Genomic DNA, 21614 nt, shown 5'->3' with positions numbered 1-21614 from the left:
TCGATCCCATTACTATTAAACAGTAATTAACAGTATTGTGTTGAGTAGGGCAAGTCATAGAAGACCTCCCAGCATAGTCTCAACCTGTGAAGTAAAAATAGTTAAACACAAGAAACAGGCATTTTTGTTTTAACACTGCTGAGGAGCTAGCATTAGCTTTCAAGTGGCGGTTTGAGTGATGTGAGATGACAAAGGACCTTAGGTATTTTCTGATGTATATGCTCTTCTTGGATCAGGATCCAATTTTCTTACTTTTTTTGGTTTATTTGGTGTGACTTGAGTTTAGTTTTCTGACATTGGAAGGGCAGAAGGGATTTCTCAGTGCAGAGGACACGCCCGCTTGCCGCATTGCCGAGGACCATTGCGAGGGACTCAGAAACCACGAGCCAGGTGAGTATTGATGTGGGTTTTTTTTCATGTGCTTTAGCTATGGCTTATTTTCAGGTGAGGGCTTTAATTTCAAGCCTACCCCCAAAATGGTCTTACGTTAGGTAAATCGGTAGCTATATAATATTATGTATGTATATATAGAGTCCCGTGCACAATACCTCCAGACAGAAATAGATGATCCCGCTGCAGGATTACTCCGGGAAACATTCCTCCAACTCTCACTCAGCAGTCAGGGATGCAGGGGTGAAAGTAGATGCCAGCCTGACTATACTAACACGTGGTCCCTAACAACCAACTAATCTAGCATTGAAACCGGACCTCTAACTACCTACTGGGCGTCAGATGCCTAACCAGTCTCCATAATGTACCACACACTGATCTCTAACTAAGCTACTAATACAATCCCACTGAATGCACACTATACCATCAGTAGGGAGCTGCTTAGAAATTAAGCAACAAGTCTTCTCTGTATCATACCAGAAGCTAGCACAAGACCTGACAGTCATGTATGTATAACACCTACTTATTCCCTCACTCCAGCTGGAGGATGTTCACCAGCTACATTATTTTCAGTTGTTATACCCTAGGAAAATACCAGCTCGCTGCATTATAATTTAAACATTTCAGTTTGCAAGCAAGTTGTACATGACTTGCATTCAAAGCTGCGTTCAACTTGTAAGCCAAAATCCAACAGTTTAAGGGCTGCTTTCACACCTGCGTTGGGGATTCCCCTTTCCAATGGGGTGCAAGAAAGGGAAATCCCCACAGCCATCTCAGGAAAGAACTGAACAGCAGCGAATGGACCCCGTTGACTATAATGGGGCTGTTTTTGTTTCTGCACAGCTGCCTGGGTTGTAGGTGGAAGAAAAAGAGCTGCATGCAGTGCTTTTTCTTCTGATATTTTGAGCCGAAACTGCGATGGAACCTCCGACCGGAGATCCCGATGCAGATTTGAAACCAGCTAATGCCCACGGCTGGATTTTCATGCGGCGTTACACCGCAGCTTTTAGGTTCTATTGAGCCTAATAGCTTAATGTTCACGCTGCGGAATTCCACAGCGTGAAATAAACCACGGCATGTCCTATTTGCCTCGGGAATACGAGTGGGCAACTTCCATTGTAGTCAATGGAACCTGTCACGCTATACTTCCGCTGTACAGCGGAAGTATCGCGTGAATACGCGACTCCACCCAGCGCCTGCCACGTCATGCGCTGTACTGCGCATGCGCGTCAGGCGGGACACTCACAGAGGATCCGGGAGGTGAGTATAGGTTTTTTTGGGGGGGGCACCGTGACGGTCTCTGCTGCGATAGTCCGCTGGTGGAGTCCGTCACGGCCATAGGCATGAGCCCTTAACCTTTTTGTAATTGTATTGATAAATATTGAGACTCATTGATACAGGAGCATCGCTGTTTTTTATTACTACTAATGGGCAACACCATGTTGGTAGTCCAAGTAAAGGTGTCATGTGTGATGCAGAGATCGATGTGTACTGTGTTGGCTGGAAGCCATGAGGATGGGCGCGGGACTGGTGACTTAGATTTAGGCGCCAGGGTGGGTTGGTGTGTCTCGATGAAAGTAAGTGGAGAACAGCAATTTGTGATGTGCTTCTTGTAGGTCCCTGCTACTTTGGAGGGTACCTGCGGGAAGATGCTTTGTAAGACTCTGCGAAGTGAATACATGAAGCGCTTCAAAGACCCACACTGGGAAGCTTACAAGAGCTGCTATGAGGAGATGCTGAAATACCGGCTGACAAGGAGATTACTGGAGCAAGCACATAACCCCTGGCTGTGGGAGGGCTGGGACAGAAGCTCAGACTCCAGCAGTGGGCAGACCACACCACCACCACCAAAGACGTGTGAGTCAGTGGCTGCAACTTCCGAAGCATCAGAACCAGCTCCGCCCGCACAGAAGCTGGCAGCTGCCGACCATGAAAAGGATGCAGATGCCATTACCAGGCAGAATGGGATCTGTGAGCAGATCACACACAATGAAGTGCCGAGCAGTGGAAGTGATCCCCTCAGGCAAGGTATGCTGTACAGGGCCATATTTACAGCTCACACTGCCCTAAGCATTGAGCTCAAGTACACCACCATTAACCCTTTGAGGATACAAATATTTTGGCCCTTCAGGACATGGCGATCTTTTTTCTCTCATTTTTTTGTCATTGCATTCTAAGAGTCATAACTTTTTAATTTTTCTAAAGATGTAGCTGTATGAGGACTTGTTTTTTTGCAGGACAAGTTATATTCTGTAGCGGCACCATTTTGGAATATAAATAATGTATTAAAAAATTCTTTTTTGAGGAGAGTAGAATAGAAAAAAAGCAATTCCATAATTACTTTTGGGTTTTATTTTTATGGTGGTAGCTGTCCAGAACAGAGTATTCCGGGCTTTTGTCATTGATGATTTATCCTCAGGATAGGTCATTAATGGCACAGACAATTAGTGGGGCTGATCCTGCGGCCCACTCTCATTGCAACAGGTGGATAGCTGGATTTTTTTTTTCTTTTGAAACTTTTATGGACAATTCTCAATTTTCTATTTAATATATTTTTTATTGAGAATTCACATTTCAAGTTGTCAAATAAACACTGTTTACAAACATAAATTCTGACGTTGTTCTTCAGTTTACATTTCGCTTTTCTTAGATTAATTTATTTTATCTGTATAGATAATCTAGCTTAACTCTTGCTAAGTTTAAACAATAACGTGCTAATTGCTTACTTATTCTTAATCTTTCGCTTAGGATGAGAGAAAAAGAGAGATGGGGGAAGAGCGATAGAAGTATGGGGGTAGAGAGGAGGGGAGGGTCTTGGGGTGAAGAGCCGCTGGGGACTCTGGGAGGGGAAGGTATGAGGAGGTCCAGTCTGGTCTGCACGGCAACTGTCACCCCTTAGAGGGCGTCGTCGGTGGTGACGTTCCATAGTAATTGTGTTCAGTTCAGTTCAGCATCACTCCACTAGTTAACCATTGATTAAAGGAGATGTCTCGAGGAAGCAGTTAATTTTTTTTTTTGCCCAGTCCCCCCCATTAAACACACATTACTAAGTCCCCCTGTAAATGACATTTCTAGCTGGTTCGTACTTACCGTTCCAGCGTTTCAGCAAGTTATAAAAGTTTCCTCAAGATGGCCGCCGGCTCTTTCCCAGTCGCTCGCTGCAGCCCGACGTGCGCGCTCCCGAGACGCCGCCAGCTGTGTCTCCATGGCAACCGGACGCATCGCAGCCGCCGACCAGACGCCCCGCAGCCGCCGACCAGACAGCAGGTAACCGGCGCTAGCCCCCGGCTCCCCAGCGCTAGCTCCCCCGGCGCAGCGACAGCCCCCCCGGCCTAGCGCTAGCTCCCCCGGCGCAGCGACAGCCCCCCCGGCCTAGCGCTAGCTCCCCCGGCGCAGCGACAGCCCCCCCGGCCTAGCGCTAGCTCCCCCGGCGCAGCGACAGCCCCCCCGGCCTAGCGCTAGCTCCCCCGGCGCAGCGACAGCCCCCCCGGCCTAGCGCTAGCTCCCCCGGCGCAGCGACAGCCCCCCCGGCCTAGCGCTAGCTCCCCCGGCGCAGCGACAGCCCCCCCGGCCTAGCGCTAGCTCCCCCGGCCTAGCGACAGCCCCCCCGGCCTAGCGACAGCCCCCCCGGCCTAGCGACAGCCCCCCCGGCCTAGCGACAGCCCCCCCATCGCAGCGACAGCCCCCCCGGCCTAGCGACAGCTCCCCCGGCGCAGCGACAGCCCCCCCGGCCTAGCGACAGCTCCCCCGGCGCAGCGACAGCCCCCCCGGCCTAGCGACAGCCCCCCCCATCGCAGCGACAGCCCCCCCGGCCTAGCGCTAGCTCCCCCGGCGCAGCGGCAGCCCCCCCCCCGGCGCAGCCCGGCGCAGCGGCAGCCCCCCCCGACCCATCACTTACCTGGGAGGCTTCTCGGGGCGGCTGGGCTGGGCTGGGCTGGGCTGGTCTTCTCCGCTGGGCAGCTCCAGTTTCTGCACCTTCCTCTAACAGAGGATGGTGCAGAATGGCCGCTTCAGCGCGCTCCCGAGCAGTGACAGCTCGTCTGCGCATGCGCAGAAGAGCTGTAGCAGGGAGCACACTGAAGCGGCTCGTGCTGAATGGAGAAGACCGGACTGCGCAAGCGCGTCTAAAAAAGCAAGCTGCCAGCGAATTTAGACGGAACCATGGAGACGAGGACGCTAGCAACGGAGCAGGTAAGTGGAATAACTTCTGTATGGCTCATATTTAATGCACAATGTACATTACAAAGTGCATTAATATGGCCATACGGAAGTGTATAACCCCACTTGGTTTCGCGAGACCACCCCTTTAAATCTGTCTGAGGAGCGGAAGCTTATCCATGTTGCCCAGGTGGCGTAATAATTAGAAAATTTAGCTTCGTCCCTCGCCCTTAGTTCCTCCATGTACTTAATGTCGTCCATAGCTTTTACCCACCTTAAGCGTGTAGGAGTCTCCGTTGTGTTCCACAATTGCGGTATCACTTGCCTCATTGCTAGTAGGAAGAATTTGAGGACCCCTTTCTTAATCGAGGCAACTGGTCCGGGGATGATGGAGAGGAGGGCTATCTCTGGAGAAAATGAGATCTCTGTCGCAGTAAGGGCGTTATATAAGGCATTTACTTCCCTCCACAGAGGGGACACCAGAGGGCAGGACCACCAGATATGGGTCATTGACCCTAAGTCATTGAGGCATCTGCAGCAGTTGCTGCTGACATTGGGGTACATTTTAGCTAGGCGCGCTGGGGTACGCTACCACCTGGACAGGATTTTGTAATTTAGTTTGTGATGCCTGCCTGATACAGACATTTTGTGGGTCATGATACAAGATTTGGCCCAGTCGCTATCTTCGAGATACTGTCTCAGCTCTCCCTCCCACTTCCCCCTGAAGCTCGACCCACCGTCTGGCGCATCCCCGGCCACCAAAATGCCATAAACCGTGGATATCTCCCCTCTCCGTTCGGGTGATGTAGCACACATCTCTTCAAAGGGGGTGGGCTGTCGGGTCACCTCCGAGATCTGGCCCTGAGCTTGTATAAAATGATTTAGCTGAAGGTGTTGGAGCCACGCAACGGCTATCCGATTCCCCTCCCCCAGTAGTGCCTCCAGTGGTTTGATTCCATCTGTTGTCATTACGTCTTTGATTCTAGGGACTGGCATCTCTAGCCTGTCTAGTAAGGGTAAGCCCCTTGCGCCCAGTGGAAAGTCTGGGTTTCCCACTAGAGGTGTCCAGGGGCCAGGTATCGATATCAGTCCTGTTTTTGCTGCAAAGCCGTCCCACTGTTTCAGGATGATTCCCAGGAGCGGGGAGACCGTAACCCCCCGTCGCCCAAGGCCACCCTTTAGCCAAAACAAGCCCTGCGCGTTAAAGGGGGCTGAGTCTTGTTCGAGCTCGACCCACCGCTTGGTGGTTCTTCTGAGTATTAGGTCTAATATGCATTTGCCTATAGTCGCCTTTTGGTACTTTGCAAGGTCCGGGAGGCCTGTCCCCCCCACTTCCTTTTTTTGGGTTAGGATTTTGTAACTCACTCTGGGCCTTGCTCCATTCCATACAAATTTAACCAATGCTCTTCTAAGTCGCGTGAAAAAGGTTTTGGGTATCTGTATCGGTAAGGTCTGGAACAAGTAGAGGCATCTGGGAAGGGCATTCATTTTTATTGTATTAATCCTGCCGAACCACGATAAGGTCAGAGATCGCCACCTCTCCAGGTCCCTCTCCAACGCCGAGCAGAGGGGTCTGTGATTGATGTCGAACAGGTTGTCCAGTTTAGCTGAGATGTTAACACCCAAGTACCTAATGTGGTCATCTCTCCATTTCAGTGTGAGTCGGGACTTTAGGAGGGCTACCTCCGAAGGAGGGAGATTAATGTTTAGGATTTCGGATTTGTTGACATTTATTTTAAAGTTGCTTAGCTGGCTGTATTTGTTAAATTCTTGTAAAATGGCCGGGAGGCTAGTTTGGGGGTTAGTCAGGTAGATGAGTAGGTCGTCCGCAAATGATGCAAGTTTATGTTCAGAGTGCAGAGTTGGGAAGCCCTTGATGTCTGGGTTTCTTCTTATGGCGTTTGCGAGGGACTCCATGACTAGGACATATAGGGTGGGCGACAGGGGACAACCCTGTCTCGTGCCGTTGCGGATATTTACCGGGCGTGAGAGCCTGCCGTTGACCCGGATCTGTGCCGTGGGGCCTCTGTAGAGTGCCATGATACCTCTGTGAAGTCAGCACCCCATCTTTCAAAAAAGTTATTTTTTTTATGAGTTCTGGATGCACCCCAAAGAGTTCTAGAGTTCCCTATTAATTTTTAAAATAGTTCTAGCGAGTTAGGCAAAAAAATCAACAAATGTATCTCTGCGGTGCTAACTTCCAAAAATGATATTAATAAATCAGCGAGAACTTTGTAAATATGGGTATTAGAGCTTCGAGCATTAAGAGTTTTCTTCAGAACTCTTGAGGTGCTACCCAGAACTCTTATAAAATCGCGGGATTTCCCCGAATTTTTTTTTACACATAATAACTGAAATTTTTTTGATCCGGCATCTAAAAATCAGCGAGAACTTTATAAATATTGGTTCTAGAGCTTCGAGCATTAAGAGTTTTCTTCAGAACTCTTGAGGTGCTACCCAGAACTCTTATAAAATCGCAGGATTTCCCCCAAAATTATTTACACATAACTGTAATATTTGGAGCCGGCATCTAAAAATCAGCGAGAACTTTGTAAATATTGGTTCTAGAGCTTCGAGCATTAAGAGTTTTCTTCAGATCTCTTGAGGTGCTATCCAAAACTCTTATAAAATAGCAGGATTTCCCCAAAAATTATTTACACATAATAACTGAAATTTTTTTGATCCGGCATTTGAAAATCAGCGAGAACTTTGTAAATATGGGTTCTACAGCTTCGAGCATTCAGAGTTTTCTTCAGAACTCTTGAGGTGCTACCCAGAACTCTTATAAAATCGCAGGATTTCCCAAAAAATTATTTACACATAATAACTGTAATATTTGGAGCCGGCATCTAAAAATCAGCGAGAACTTTGTAAATACTGGTTCTAGAGCTTGAAGCATTCAGAGTTTTCTTCAGAACTCTTGAGGTGCTACCCAGAACTCTTATAAAATCGCAGGATTTCCCAAAAAATTTTTTTTTTACACATAACTGAAATTTTTCTGATCCGGCATCTAAAAGTCAGTGAGAACTTTATAAATATTGGTTCTAGAGCTTCGAGCATTAAGAGTTTTCTTCAGAACTCTTGAGGTGCTACCCAGAACTCTTATAAAATCGCAGGATTTCACCAAAAATTTATTTAGACATAACTGAAATTTTTTTTGATCCGGCATCTAAAAATCAGCGAGAACTTTGTAAATATTGGTTCTATTGGTTCGGAAATCTTGCGGTTTGGCCGCAGCGAAAAACCGCAAGATTTCCGCCAGGAGTACCGCCGCTGCAAAACCCGCGGCGGCTTTGAAGCGGCCCGGCCGCCCGCTCTTCCGCTGAGGCCAGCGCTCCCATAGAGGAGAGCGCGCCCGCAGTGGGGGGAAAAAAATGAACATGCCGCGGTCGGCAAATCCGCGCTGGCTTAGCCGCAGCGGATTTGACGTCCCGTGTGGACGAGATTTCTGAGAAATCTCGTCCACAAGGCTGGCTAATCCCGGGATTAGCGGCCGCATGCGGATTTGCCGTGGCGAAATTCTGCACAGAATTTCCGCGGCAAATCCGCCCCGTGTGAACCCAGCCTTAGAAAACTGATTATATCAAGCAAACATGCAGTGGGCATAGAAGTGAAATAAGATGAGAGAGAAGGAAAAAAGAAAGAAATGAAACCATGTGGTTAGGTCCGGAGAAAATCAAAACTGGTTCCAGATCATCCAGATAGAGGCACATTTCTCATGTCCTAGTTCGTCTCTGGCACTGAGCTCTTCCATATCTTTCAGGTGATCTAAAGCTTCCCACCACATTATTCTAGAGGGAGGTGTCGTAGATTACCATATTCTGGGGATTATCTGTTGCATGGCCAGTATAAAAAATCTGAGTAGGGAGCTTTTCAAATGTGCCACTGATCCTGGGAACATAGACAGTACTACTATTTCTGGCGTAAACTGGACCTGAGTTCTGCATACTGTGGAGTAAAGAGTGTTGATCTCCTGCCAGAATGGGCGCATCAGAGGACATGACCACCAGAGGTGAACAAATGACCCTCTTTCCGATTGGCATCTCCAACATTTATCCGGATACTGGGGGAATATCCTGGCTAGTTTCACTGGGGTCTGGTACCATCTTGTTAGTATTTTGTAGTTTAACTCCTGCACCTTGCTAGAAACCGACATTTTATGTGACAGGATGTATGATTTTTTTTCCAAGACTCCTCTGGGGGCGCCACCTAGTTCTCGCTCCCAATTCCTTTCAATGTCTTTCCCGCAATTGCGCGTGTCCTCCTCAACCAACATCTGATATAAAGTCGATATTGTTTTTCAAATGCCGCGATTTTATAAGAGTTCTGGGTAGCACCTCAACAGTTCTGAAGAAAACTCCTAATGCTCGAAGCTCTAGAACCCATATTTACAAAGTTCTCGCTGATTTTTAGATGCCGGATCCAAAAATTTCAGTTATTATGTGTAAATAATTTTTTGGGAAATCCTGCGATTTTATAAGAGTTCTGGGTAGCACCTCAAGAGTTCTGAAGAAAACTCTTAATGCTCGAAGCTCTAGAACCAAAATTTACAAAGTTCTCTCTGATTTTTATATCAAAATGTGTTTATTCAGAATTTTAAACATACAAGTTTGCAAGTGGTTGACATGCATAAAAGGCAATAACTGTCCCGAAGCCTGGTTGGCAGTACAGTAAAGGGGTGCGATTGTCCGTTGCGGTGGAGACTCCTGTCGCCGCAACAGGAAAATGTAAAATAGCTCCAGACTTCAGGGCTTAACTTCAACAGTTAATTATTATCGAAAACAACAACAGTCTCTTGCAGACTATTAAACCATGTTTGTGTCTTGCGTGAAATTAACCTTAAAAGGCATGTGGGAGTCGGGTCGTCTAAGAGTGAACCTCGACTCAACGTGGATGTGGTGTGTCATGAGGTGGAAAGGTGGTGTATGTGAAGGTGTAATGTGGGGGTTAACATCAGTGAGAGTGATTGAATAGAGCTTAAGTAAATTGGGGAGGAGGGGGGTGACTGTGTAGTAGAGGAGAGGGGAGATGGGTGAGGAAGAAGAAGGTAAGGGGGGGGGGGGAAGTAGCGTCCCGGGTAGGGCCCTTAGTGGGTTCCCTGTCGTCTATCAAGTGGGTAATACCCCGTGTTCGAGCCATTGCTTGAACTTGTCAGAATTTCGAAACGTCATCCATACCTCCCACACATCGTAGTATTTCAGCCATTTGTCGTCATCTTTGGCTCTCAGCTCTTCCATATATCGGATATCATCTAGGGCAGCTGTCCAGCTCAGGCGTGTCGGCATCGTCTGGGACTTCCAGAGTCGGGGGATCACTGTTCTCATAGCTAGAAGGAAGAATCTCAAGATATCCCTCTTAATGGCAGCGATGGAGCCCGGCAGGACTGAGAGGAGCGCAGTCTCAGAAGAGAGAGTCAGTGAGCTTCTTTTCAGTACATTGTACAGGGCTTGTATCTCTAACCACAGACCTCTAATCCCAGGGCAGGACCACCAAATATGCGTGAGCGTTCCTGTTTCTTTCAGGCATCTCCAGCAGTTGGCCGTGGTGCCAGGGTATATTTTGGCCAGTAGTGACGGTGTGCGATACCATCTCATAATGAGCTTATAATTTAGCTCGTGGTGTCTGCCCGAGACTGACATTCTGTGGGTCAGACTGACGCCCCTAGCCCAGTCCTCGTCGGGCAAGGGTCGCCCTAGTTCTCTCTCCCAGGCTCCACGGCAACCTCTTTCTAAGTCCCGGGTTCCCCGGGCCACCAGCATGTTATAGACCACGGAGATCAGTCCCCTCGACTTACGGGGGTCCGCACATAGCTTCTCAAAAGGAGTAGGCGGGGTAGACAGATCTGAGGCTCTGCTCTGCGTTCTGATAAAGTGGCTTAGCTGCATGTATTGAAACCACGCACCTGCTACGGCTCCTCCCTCCTCCATCAACGAGCTCAGTGGCCTAATTCCTTCCTCTCCTAGTATGTCGTGTATTCTTGGCAGATGAACTCCTAGGTTACTCAGGAGTGCCAGGCCCCCTATCCCAAGAGGGAACTCCGGATTTCCCACAAGAGGGGTCCAGGGACCAGGAGTAGATATCAGCCCGTTATTGCTCGCGAAGTTGTCCCATATTCGTAGAAGTGAGCTCAGAAATGGCGACACTCTGATCCCCCTTCTACCCAGTCCGCCCCTGAGCCAAAAGAGGCCCTGAGCTTGGAATGGGGCAGAGCTCTGCTCCATTTCGACCCATAATTTAGTTTGCCCTCTGTGCATGAGGTCCAGAACGGTCTTACCTATTACGGCCCTATGGTAAAGCAACATGTCTGGCAAGCCCAGCCCGCCATTTTCTTTTTTCTGGGTGAGAAGTTTGTAACTCAACCGAGGTCTGGACCCGCCCCATACGAAATATGTCACCGTCTTTCGTATCTTGATAAAGAAACTCCTTGGGAGTTGTATTGGGAGGGTCTGAAAAAGATACAGGAGTTTCGGGAGGAAGATCATCTTGACCGCATTAATTCTGCCGGTCCAGGAAAGTGTTAGTGCGCGCCATTTTTCTGTGTCTTTCATCAGGGAACGGTATATGGGCTCAAAGTTTAAGTCGTATATCTGGTCTAGGTCTGAGGGCAGTTTTGTGCCTAGGTATTTAATGTGGTCTTCCCGCCACGACAGTGAGAATAAGGGTCTCAGTTGAGCTATATCAGAGGACGGCAGTGTTATATTTAAGATCTCGGATTTTTGTAGGTTTATTTTAAAATTACTAACTTTACTGTATTTATCGAATTCTCGTAGGAGGGCGGGTAGGGCTCTGTTGGGGTTCGTTATATAGACCAAAAGGTCGTCCGCAAATGCGGCCACCTTGTGCTCGGTTTGGCCTATATTGTAACCTTGAATTTCCGGATTCGATCTGATTGCGTTGGCAAGGGACTCCATTACTAACACGTACAGGGTTGGGGAAAGTGGACACCCCTGGCGCGTGCCATTTCTGATGTTTATCGGGTGGGAGAGTTTCCCGTTTACTCTTATCTGGGCTGTGGGCTTGTTGTATAGGGCCATTATCCAGTTTCTCAGTCTCGCCCCTAGACCTATCTTCTGTAGTGTGGACTCAAGAAATTTCCATTTGACCCGGTCGAACGCCTTTTCGGCGTCCAACGATAGGAGGCATAACGGGCTTTTCGCGTTTCGTGCCCTGCTTATCAGGGATAAAGTTCTGATGGTACTATCTCTTGCCTCTCGGCCCAGGACAAAACCAGTCTGATCTCTATGTACAAGTGTGGGGATAAGTGGTCCTAGGCGGGTGGCTAGTGTTCTTGCGAAGACTTTAGTGTCCACATTCAGTAGGGAAATGGGTCTATAGTTCCCGCAAGATAGGGGGTCTCTCCCTTGCTTTGGTATGACTGTAATGATGGCCTGTAGGGCCTGTTGCGGGAAGGGGCAATTGTCGGAGATGGCGTTAAAGGTCTTACAGAGTATTGGCGCCAGTTGGCTTCCAAACGTCCTATAAAATCGGGGCGTGAAGCCATCTGGGCCGGGGCTCTTTCCTATTTTTAGATTCCGAATTTCCTCCCGCACCTCCTGCTCCGTAAGATCCTGGTCCAGGGCCTCTGCTTTTGTCCCAAGAACCTGTTTGGGAGCATATTCGCTTAGGTAGGATTCTACGTGGTCTAGGGGGTCGCCTTGGGCGGCCTCCGCGGGTTCTGTGATGTTATAGAGTTCTGTGTAGTATTGCCCAAAGCAATCTAATAGGTCTTCAGTTGCGTGGACCCTCCCCTTTTGTGGAGAGTCAAGGGCGAATATATAAGAGTGTTGTTCGCGTGGGTTTAGGGCTCTTGCTAGCCATCTGCTGCATTTATTGCCGTACTCATATAGCCCGCCCCTTAATCTGTCCCTCATGCACAGGTGAGCCTGGTCCAATATGGCTAATATCTGCTGACGAATGGAGGCGATCTCTGCGCTTAGTGAGGGGGAGGCTTTAGCTTTGTTCGCCCTTTCTGTATTATCCAATTTTGTGAAGAGATCTTTCAGTTTGCCTGATCTGTCTCTTTTAAGTCTCGCCCCATGGGATATAAAGATTCCCCGTAGTACGCATTTGAGCGCTTCCCATTGTATGGGAGGGGAGGTGGTGTCGACTCGGTGGGTCTCAACAAATGTTTCGATGGTTCTAATTATGTCCTCTCGGCAACAGGCATCGCTTAGGAGGTTGTCATTCAGGCGCCAGGAATTGTAACCCCTCCTGTGCGCCTGTCCCAGTAGGGCTCCGTAAACGGGTGCGTGGTCGGACCATAGGATGTCTCCCATAGAGCTTCTGGGGGACAGGTCCAAGAAGGCGTGAGAGATGTACAGGTAGTCTAGTCGCCCGTAGCTATTGTGTGCGGTGGAATGGTGGCTAAAGTCCTTGGCCTTTGGGTGAAGAGTCCTCCAAAGGTCAACGAGTCTGAGGTCTAGCAGGCGTCTCCACAGTCTACGTAAGGCTACCAGGGGAACCCCGGACTTACCTGATGACGTATCCAGGCCAGGCTCCATCGCTACGTTGAAGTCTCCTCCAAGAACGATGCCGGACCCCTCTGCGAACCGTTCCAGCTTCCCCAGAGTGCTGAGCCCAAAGGTGGTTTGTCCTGTGTTGGGAAAGTAAATATTAGCCATTGTTACCACCCGATGTCCTAGATCTAGTTTAAGAAATAGGAATCTGCCCTCGGGGTCGGTCTCTGATGCTAGTACTTTGTGAGGAAGGCTTTTGTGGATCGCTATCGAAACCCCACCTTTCTTCTTTTCGGGGTGGGGGCTATGGTGCCATGTAGGGTAGAATTTATTAGTGCATTTAGGTATATGGCCATTCTTAAAATGTGTTTCCTGGAGAAATGCGATTAGAATGTGTTTCTTGTGGAAATGCGCCAGGATCTGGCCTCTTTTAGAGGGGTTGTTTAGGCCTCTGGCATTATAAGTGCAGAACGAGAGATCCGTCATGGTGGTTGTTTGGTGTTGGGTGGAGGGGTTCCCAGGGCACCCGAGATGCTACCAGGAGGTTTTGGGGAGAAAATTGGGGGCATAGGGGGAGGGGACAGGGGGGTACGGGGTTGAAGGGAAGGTGGGAGACAGAAAGCAGAGTTTCCGTCGATTGGGACACGGTGTCCCAATCTTGTAAGGTGGGTTTCGGACCTATGGTCAGAATCGGACGGCACCATAGTGGCGTCCACCCGTTGGGGGATGTGACTTAAGGATGCCGGAGCTGCTCCCGGCGTCCCCTTCTGTGCTCATGTGTTTGCTGGGGTTGTCTGTTTTTCTGTGACCTGTGACAAAATGCTAAATGTGTGGCGACTTAGCTGTCGGAGAGGGTATTTGTAGAGTGGGGGGGGGGGGGTGAGAGACAGGCTAGTGAGGTGTTAGATAGCTCGGTGTGTTAAGTAGTGTAAATTAGTGTAAATGGTGTAGTGGCTCAAGCGGGTAAGTAAGTATGAGGCCTGTGCGACAGGAAGATTGAACTGGCGTGTGTCAACGGTGACATTCCTTCGCGGGGTTGGTCGGCGCGGTGCGTTGTTTGCGCTGGGGGATAATCCCGTAAAATTGTTCATGGTGGTGGGCGCGCGGAGTGGTTCCTGTTCCTCGAGCGTCTTGGCCTGGCTTCCTGCCAGGATGTTCTGGGTGCTGTGATGGGGAGTGCGGGCGTGTGGGGCCAGTCTATGATCGTGACCATTGGGAGTTCCAGGATGCCGAGAAATTTAGGAAGGTCTGCAGGGGATCTAAAGACCGCTGACTTCCCGTTTCTTGAGGCGGAGAGTTGAAAGGGGTATCCCCATCTGTAGAGGACCTTGTTGGCCCGGAGAAGGTCGAGGAGCGGCTTGACGGCTCTGCGAAGTTGGAGGGTGCGTCTGGCCAGGTCCGGGAAGATCGCTATTGGGACGCCATTATGGGTGAGGGGGTCTTTCCTGTCGCGTGCATTTTTTAAGATGGCTTCTTTGTCTTTAAAGAAGTGTATGCGGCACACGATGTCTCTCGGTCTTTCTGGGTCGTCCGGCTTGGGGCCTAGGGTTCTGTGGATGCGATCGATTTCTATTGGCCGGTCCGGTGGACGCTGTAGTAGTGAGCTAAAGAAATTTCGGGCCCAGTCCTCAAGCTGAGAGGGGGCAATTTCCTCCGAGAGTCCCCGCAAGCGAAGGTTGTTACGTCTATGACGATTTTCAAGGTCATCCAGATGAGACATCATATCCGTCATTTGCTGTGCTTGCGCATTTATGATTTGGCTATGGGACTCAAGTGTTGCAAATATCTCTTCTTGTGTCTCCTCCACGGCGCCAATGCGGTTCCCCATATGCTTAAGTTCTTGCTGTATTAGGGACATCGCTTCTTTTTGTGAGCTTTCCAAGCGTTGGAAGTCTCTTTTTGTCGGGAGGGCTCTTAGGTGAGCCTTCCAATCCCACTCTTCGTCTGACGAGGAGTCGCTGTAAAATGGCGGACTGGCTGGGCGTGCTGCTGGGGCTTTTGTATGACCTCTTTGACTTCCCTGGAGCCCTGGACTACTACTCCCCTCAGACTGCTGGGACTTGCTGCTTGGTGCTTTTGGACGTGTGACTGGGGCATTTTTCTCTGGCACTGTGCCAGTGTCTCTCTGAGGTGACTGTGGGGATGCATGCTGTCTCCTGCTGCTTACAGGGATCTCGTGTCCCTCTGCTTGTTTATCCCTTTTGTGGGGAGCATGTGGACTGGGAGAGCTGTGAGGGCTGGGGGGAGGGCCTGGGCTGTTTGCCCTAAGTGAGTGTCCCCTTTGTGCGTGTTGGCACTTATCTGTTTCCTCGGGTCCTCCTGGTCCTTCCGCGCCGGGAGACGTCCGCTCTCGGGGTCCCGTGCTGTTCTCGCTGATTTTTAGATGCCGGATCCAAAAATTTCAGTTGTTATGTGTAAATAATTTTTTGGGAAATCCTGCGATTTTATAAGAGTTCTGGGTAGCACCTCAAGAGTTCTGAAGAAAACTCTTAATGCTCGAAGCTCTAGAACCAAAATTTACAAAGTTCTCGCTGATTTTTAGATGCCGGATCAAAAAAATTTCAGTTCTGTCTAAATAAATTTTTGGGGAAATCCTGCGATTTTATAAGAGTTCTGGGTAGCACCTCAAGAGTTCTGAAGAAAACTCTTAATGCTCGAAGCTCTAGAACCAATATTTACAAAGTTCTCGCTGATTTTCAAATGCCGGATCAAAAAAATTTCAGTTATTATGTGTAAATATTTTTTGGGGAAATCCCGCGATTTTATAAGAGTTCTGGGTAGCACCTCAAGAGTTCTGAAGAAAACTCTGAATGCTCGAAGCTGTGGAACCAATATTTACAAAGTTCTCGCTGATTTTTAGATGCCGGATGCAAAAATTTCAGTTATTATGTGTAAATAATTTTTGGGGAAATCCTGCGATTTTATAAGAGTTCTGGGTAGCACCTCAAGAGTTCTGAAGAAAACTCTCAATGCTCGAAGCTCTAGAACCAATATTTACAAAGTTCTCGCTGATTTTCAAATGCCGGATCAAAAAAATTTCAGTTATTATGTGTAAATAATTTTGGGGGAAATCCTGCGATTTTATAAGAGTTCTGGGTAGCACCTCAAGAGTTCTGAAGAAAACTCTCAATGCTCGAAGCTCTAGAACCAATATTTACAAAGTTCTCGCTGATTTTCAAATGCCGGATCAAAAAAATTTCAGTTGTGTAAATATTTTTTGGGGAAATCCCACAATTTTATAAGAGTTCTGGGTAGCACCTCAAGAGTTCTGAAGAAAACTCTTAATGCTCGAAGCTGTAGAACCAATATTTACAAAGTTCTCGATGATTTTTAAATGCCGGATCAGAAAAATTTCAGTTATTATGTGTAAAAAAAAATTGGGGGAAATCCCGCGATTTTATAAGAGTTCTGGGTAGCTCCTCAAGAGTTCTGAAGAAAACTCTGAATGCTCGAAGCTCTAGAACCAATATTTATAAAGTTCTCGCTGATTTTTAGATGCCGGATCAAAAAAATTTCAGTTATTATGTGTAAAAAAAAATTCGGGGAAATCCCGCGATTTTATAAGAGTTCTGGGTAGCACCTCAAGAGTTCTGAAGAAAACTCTTAATGCTCGAAGCTCTAATACCCATATTTACAAAGTTCTCGCTGATTTATTAATATCATTTTTGGAAGTTAGCACCGCAGAGATACATTTGTTGATTTTTTTGCCTAATTCGCTAGAACTATTTTAAAAATTAATAGGGAACTCTAGAACTCTTTGGGGTGCATCCAGAACTCATAAAAAAAATAACTTTTTTGAAAGATGGGGTGCTGACTTCACAGAGGTTGCCATGATCCAGTTCCGTAGCCTGGGTCCAAGTCCTATTTTGTGGAGTGTGGCTTCTAAGAAGCCCCAGTTCACCTGGTCAAACGCCTTTTCGGCGTCCACCGATAGGAGGCTCAGGGGTGTTCCCTCCTGCTGGGCTCTTCCAATCAGAGATATTGTCCGTATGGTGTTGTCTCGGGCCTCACGGCCCGGGACAAACCCCACCTGATCTCTGTGAATCAGCCCTGGCACGAGGGGTTGTAGTCGGGAAGCGATGGTTCTGGCGAAAATTTTTATGTCCACATTTAGGAGGGAGATAGGTCGGTAACTTCCACATTGTAGTGGGTCTTTTCCTGGTTTTGGGATCACTGTTATGATTGCCTGTAGGGCTTGGGGTGGGAGCGGGCAGTTCCTAGAAATGGCGTTAAATGAGCTGTGTAACAGGGGGACTAATAAATTCCCGCATGTTTTATAAAATCTGGGCATGAAGCCATCTGGGCCTGGACTTTTGCCTATTTTGAGTTTCTGAATCCCGTCCCGGATTTCTTGTTCAGATATGTCTGCCTCTAATGCCTCGGATTCCCCGCTGGGTATGGGGCGCGGGCCATGTTCTTCCAAGTAGGTTGCCAGTCCAGTGTCTCCGGTACCCTCAGGGGTCATACCTTCGCTGCGAATGTTGTAGAGCTCCTCATAGTATTTGTGGAAGCATTCCACTATCTCTGCGGTGGCGTGTACTTTCTTTCCTCTAGAGGAATTCAGTGCAAAGATGTAAGAGTGGGCTTCTCGAGGGTTAAGGGCTCTAGCTAACCATGCACTACATTTGTTCCCGTATTCGTAGTATCCTCCTCTCAGTTTGTCTCTAGCGCATAGGGTAACCTGGTCCATGATTGCCAGGATCTGTTGTCGCAGTTGAGAGATTTCTGCACCCGTGGTTGCAGAGGCTTTTGCTTTGTTGGACAATTCTGCGTTATCCAGTTTCGTCAACAAGTCCTGCAATCTGTCCGTCCTCTCCCTCTTGAGCCTGGCACCATGTGAAATAAACACTCCCCGCAGCACACATTTCAGTGCCTCCCATTTAATGGTCGGGGCTGTTTTGTCGTTTTTATGGTTTTCTATGAAATTTTCTATGGTCTGGTGTATCTCTTTCAAACAGAGGGGGTCTCCTAGTAGGTTGTCATTTAGTTGCCAATTCCGTTGTTCATTCCTACCGTCTCCCTCCGCTAGCGCCCGATAGGCCGGTGCGTGGTCTGACCAAATGATCCTGCCAATTGAGCTTTTGGGCGCTAAATCTAGGAGACTATGTGATATGAATAGATAGTCCAGCCTGCTATAGCTGTTGTGGACCGTAGCATAGTGGGTAAAGTCCTTGACCTCAGGATGGAGTGTCCTCCAGAGGTCAATGAGTTTAAGCGAGGTCAGCTGTCTCCTCAGTCTACGTGTGGCCGCCAAGGATACGCCAGACCTACCTGATGACGAGTCAAGTTGTGGGTCCATGCATAGGTTCAGGTCTCCTCCCAGGATGATTGGGGTTCCAGAGGCGAACCGAGCCAGCTCTCCCAGTACCTGGATCCCGAAGGCGATGTGGCCTGAATTAGGAAAGTAAATATTAGCCACTGTAAGTAACTTTGCTCCTAGTTCTAATTTTAGGAAGAGGTACCTGCCCTCAGGGTCAACCTCTGTAGAGAGGAGGTTGTGGGGGAGGCTTTTATGTATTGCAACGGAGACTCCACACACCTTTTTGTCGGGGTGGGTACTATGGTGCCAATGGGGGTAGAATCTGTTATTACATTTTGGAACATGGCGCCACCAATTCTCAATTTTAATCTCATTTTCTGCTGAATGAACTGAAAAAAATATGGCTATATAAGACCTTTTTTTGCAGGGGTAAGTTGTGCTTTTTAATGGCTGCACTTCGGAACACATATAATAGATTGTTTAACTTTTATTAGATATGCTTTAGGGAAATAAAAAAAAACAAACAAACTGAAATTCCGCCATTTTTTATGGTGTTCACTATATAGTATAAAATGACTTTTTACCTTTATTCTGTGGATTACGATGATTATGCTGATACCACATTTATAGTTTTTTGCTTATATAACTTTTTTTTTTTTTTTTTTACAACAAAAGCACCTACAATTTGTATTACCATTGCGGCATTCCAAGACTCATAAGATTTTTATTATTTTATAATGGTTATTGTAAAAGACGTTTTTGGGGGCAAAGGAGAGGGGGGGGGGCGTGTTTATTTTCTTGACTGTTTTATATGTTATTAAACTTTCATTTACCTTTTCTTTTTTTTAAACACTGTTTTCTTTTTTGTCCCCCAAGAGGTTTTGAAAATGTGATTGGGGACCCTGACCTAGCAGAGTACTGTAAAAAATCAGATGATACAGCAACAATCCAGCCCCACACTCCATCAATGATCGGTGTCAGTGTTGACTGGGCGAGTGATCTGGCTTATCAGTGATAATTAAATGTGCAGAAGGCTGTCGTATTAGCTGTTTTATTGTATGAAATCAACTGATGCAGCAGGCGAGCTGCACATTTAGACATCCCTAGATGAGCCTTTCACAGCACAGTGAAACTGTGTCAAAGCCAGAGGTAAATCCAGCAAAAAGAAAAATAAGCCCTTTCTTAATGTTACTCGTTTCTTTTGAATCCACTGTTGGCTTTGGTAAACTGCACGAAAAACTGTAGTTATAAACAACAACAACAAAAAAAACACTGTAAAACCACTCTAAGTGTTCGTCCAGATAGCGGAATCTGATGCAGATTTTTCTGTGTTGGTTGTGCCGCTAAAAACTACAGCAAAAATACGCAGCTGAGATATAAAAATAACTGGCCACGGATCTGCACATGGCTTTAGACCTTTTCAGTGGGCAAATCTGTGTGTGGAATCCATGTCAAGAAGTGATATCAATTTTTTTTTCCACAGGCAATCTCTCTACGGGTGACTTCCACTGTCCCCTACATCCTCCCGGACACCTAGCGTGGTTTCCTGGCAGTGACCTGCTCCCGGACTTGCCTGGTTGGACTGGAGGATCTGGGGCCCAGACTGCACGGCGGCTGCTTGGGTGACTGTGGACTGGTGTCTTCTGGAAGTCTGAGGGAGACCTCTGGTGGGTTCCTCTAGACTTCATCACCAACCGCTCAGCTGCCTAGACCTCCCCGCCTGGTTGCACTGCGGGGTGCTGCACCAGCAGCTGCCTTAGTTCCTGGCCTGCCTCACTGGGGTGGGTGCCTGGGGCCTCTCACTGCTGATGCATCTCGTGGCCACCAGACCTCGTGCAGAAGATAGGGGGAATAGTGGTGCACTCCCTTACTGGACCTAAGAGCAGGTTTGAGCGGAGACATGATGAGACCTCTTCCCTGTACGTCTGAATATAAGTGAGGTTCATCCGAACATAAGATTAGGTACCTAAGGGTTCCCTTCTGCTTGGTTATATAAAACTAGGTGTCATTTTGTGAATTAAAGCTGCTTAAAGCAAGGGACATCAGGTGGTTGTTGTGTGTATGTGGACATTGTGCTGTTCCACAAGGCATTTTCTTTTTTTTCTGGAGGTGTATCCTATCAAGACATTTTTCTGATTCATATACTGGACAGAAAATCTACCAGACATATATAATACCCCTACCAGTATGTGTTATTGATCTATAACATCCAATTTAATGGGGCCATACTTCAACTTTTCAGCATTGGACTAATACCCAAGTCCCTCTCCTTTTTTAACACTGCTGTCTACTTCCATACTATAAACGTGTACAAAGTCATACTTGGCTGAAACCTGCATTCCTGATTTTAAATGGCTCCAGAGTGTCACATAAAAAGACCAATCAAATCAGTTTTTCATACAATGATCTACAACTACTCTTGATCCACTAGTCTGCAAACCATGATAGTAACCTGCTTAATATTACTACTTTTCCCTTTTCAACAGCAACGTCTTCAATTTTCCCCGAGCCTATTAATACCAGCTAATAATAGGCTGAAAACGCATCAAATCCAAAGGAAGCTTACAGACTTTTTCCCTTCTGGTTCCCAAAGTACAAACAGAGATATGGAGACCTATGATCACAGCTTTGATCCAGACCGGGCTGCAACAGCACCTCAGGAACATGGCTCTCCTTCACAACAGTCCTCCTCTGGCTCCTCTTGACCTGAAAGAACAGACCACAGTCTCACCTCCAGAGAAGTGACTAAAAAAAGTGTTCCTCGCTCCTTACATGCCACTCCCAACTTAAAAGGGCCGTTATCTAAGATCTTACACTGTCACATGACAATCCAAACTTAGAATATCTCTCTTGCAACCTTCTTTCAATTCTATCCAGGTACAGAGAAACCTTTAACTACTAATACATTGAAAGAGCTACTCTTGTCGCTCCAGAGGGACATTTCCCAAGAGACGCAGAATATTTCCAGCCAATTATACTCAAATATTGAACATCTAGCTACACGTACAGATCATACTTAGCCAAAAATGGGAGAATTTTCCACTGCATATAACAAGTTGGTATATGCTCAGTGTCCTAAAGGAGGAGTTTTGTGAAAAAGTTATAGACCTTGAGAACAGATCGAGAAGAAATAACATCAAATTTCGAGGTATTCCATAATCTGTGTCCTCAGTTGACCTTTCTCAATGTCTACTTAAGCTTCTTCACACTCTACTTCTGTTTTTATCTCCATTAAAATATACCACTAATAAAGCACAAAGGATCCCTAAAGCTCGTTTTGTTTCAGAGGCTGCTCCAAGGCATTTCCTGGCTTGGATCCATTTTTCCAAACTACGGAGAAACTCTTATTT

At 47.4% G+C, this 21614-nt stretch overlaps 1 protein-coding gene across 5 annotated transcripts in view; it reads left to right on the top strand.

Moving 5' to 3' along the window:
• CCSAP (centriole, cilia and spindle associated protein) overlaps positions 1-21614 on the top strand; it is a 97418-nt gene that overhangs the window by 21700 nt on the left and 54104 nt on the right. For 2 of the 5 annotated variants that reach the window (XM_066596020.1, XM_066596023.1), the window contains exons 2-3: positions 287-390; positions 2007-2418. In XM_066596020.1, coding sequence (XP_066452117.1) covers positions 2040-2418 — 379 coding nt within the window. In that variant the 5' untranslated portion in view covers positions 287-390; positions 2007-2039. Of the gene's footprint in view, positions 1-281; positions 391-2006; positions 2419-21614 lie in introns of all 5 variants that reach the window. The other 3 variants (XM_066596021.1, XM_066596019.1, XM_066596022.1) reach the window with 2 other exon arrangements.

This window comes from Eleutherodactylus coqui, chromosome 3 (genome assembly GCF_035609145.1).
Source record: "Eleutherodactylus coqui strain aEleCoq1 chromosome 3, aEleCoq1.hap1, whole genome shotgun sequence".
NCBI classification, from domain to species: Eukaryota; Metazoa; Chordata; class Amphibia; order Anura; family Eleutherodactylidae; genus Eleutherodactylus; species Eleutherodactylus coqui.
The sequence above is the reverse complement of the archived record's forward strand: the minus strand, read 5'-3'. Positions and strand labels throughout refer to the sequence as shown.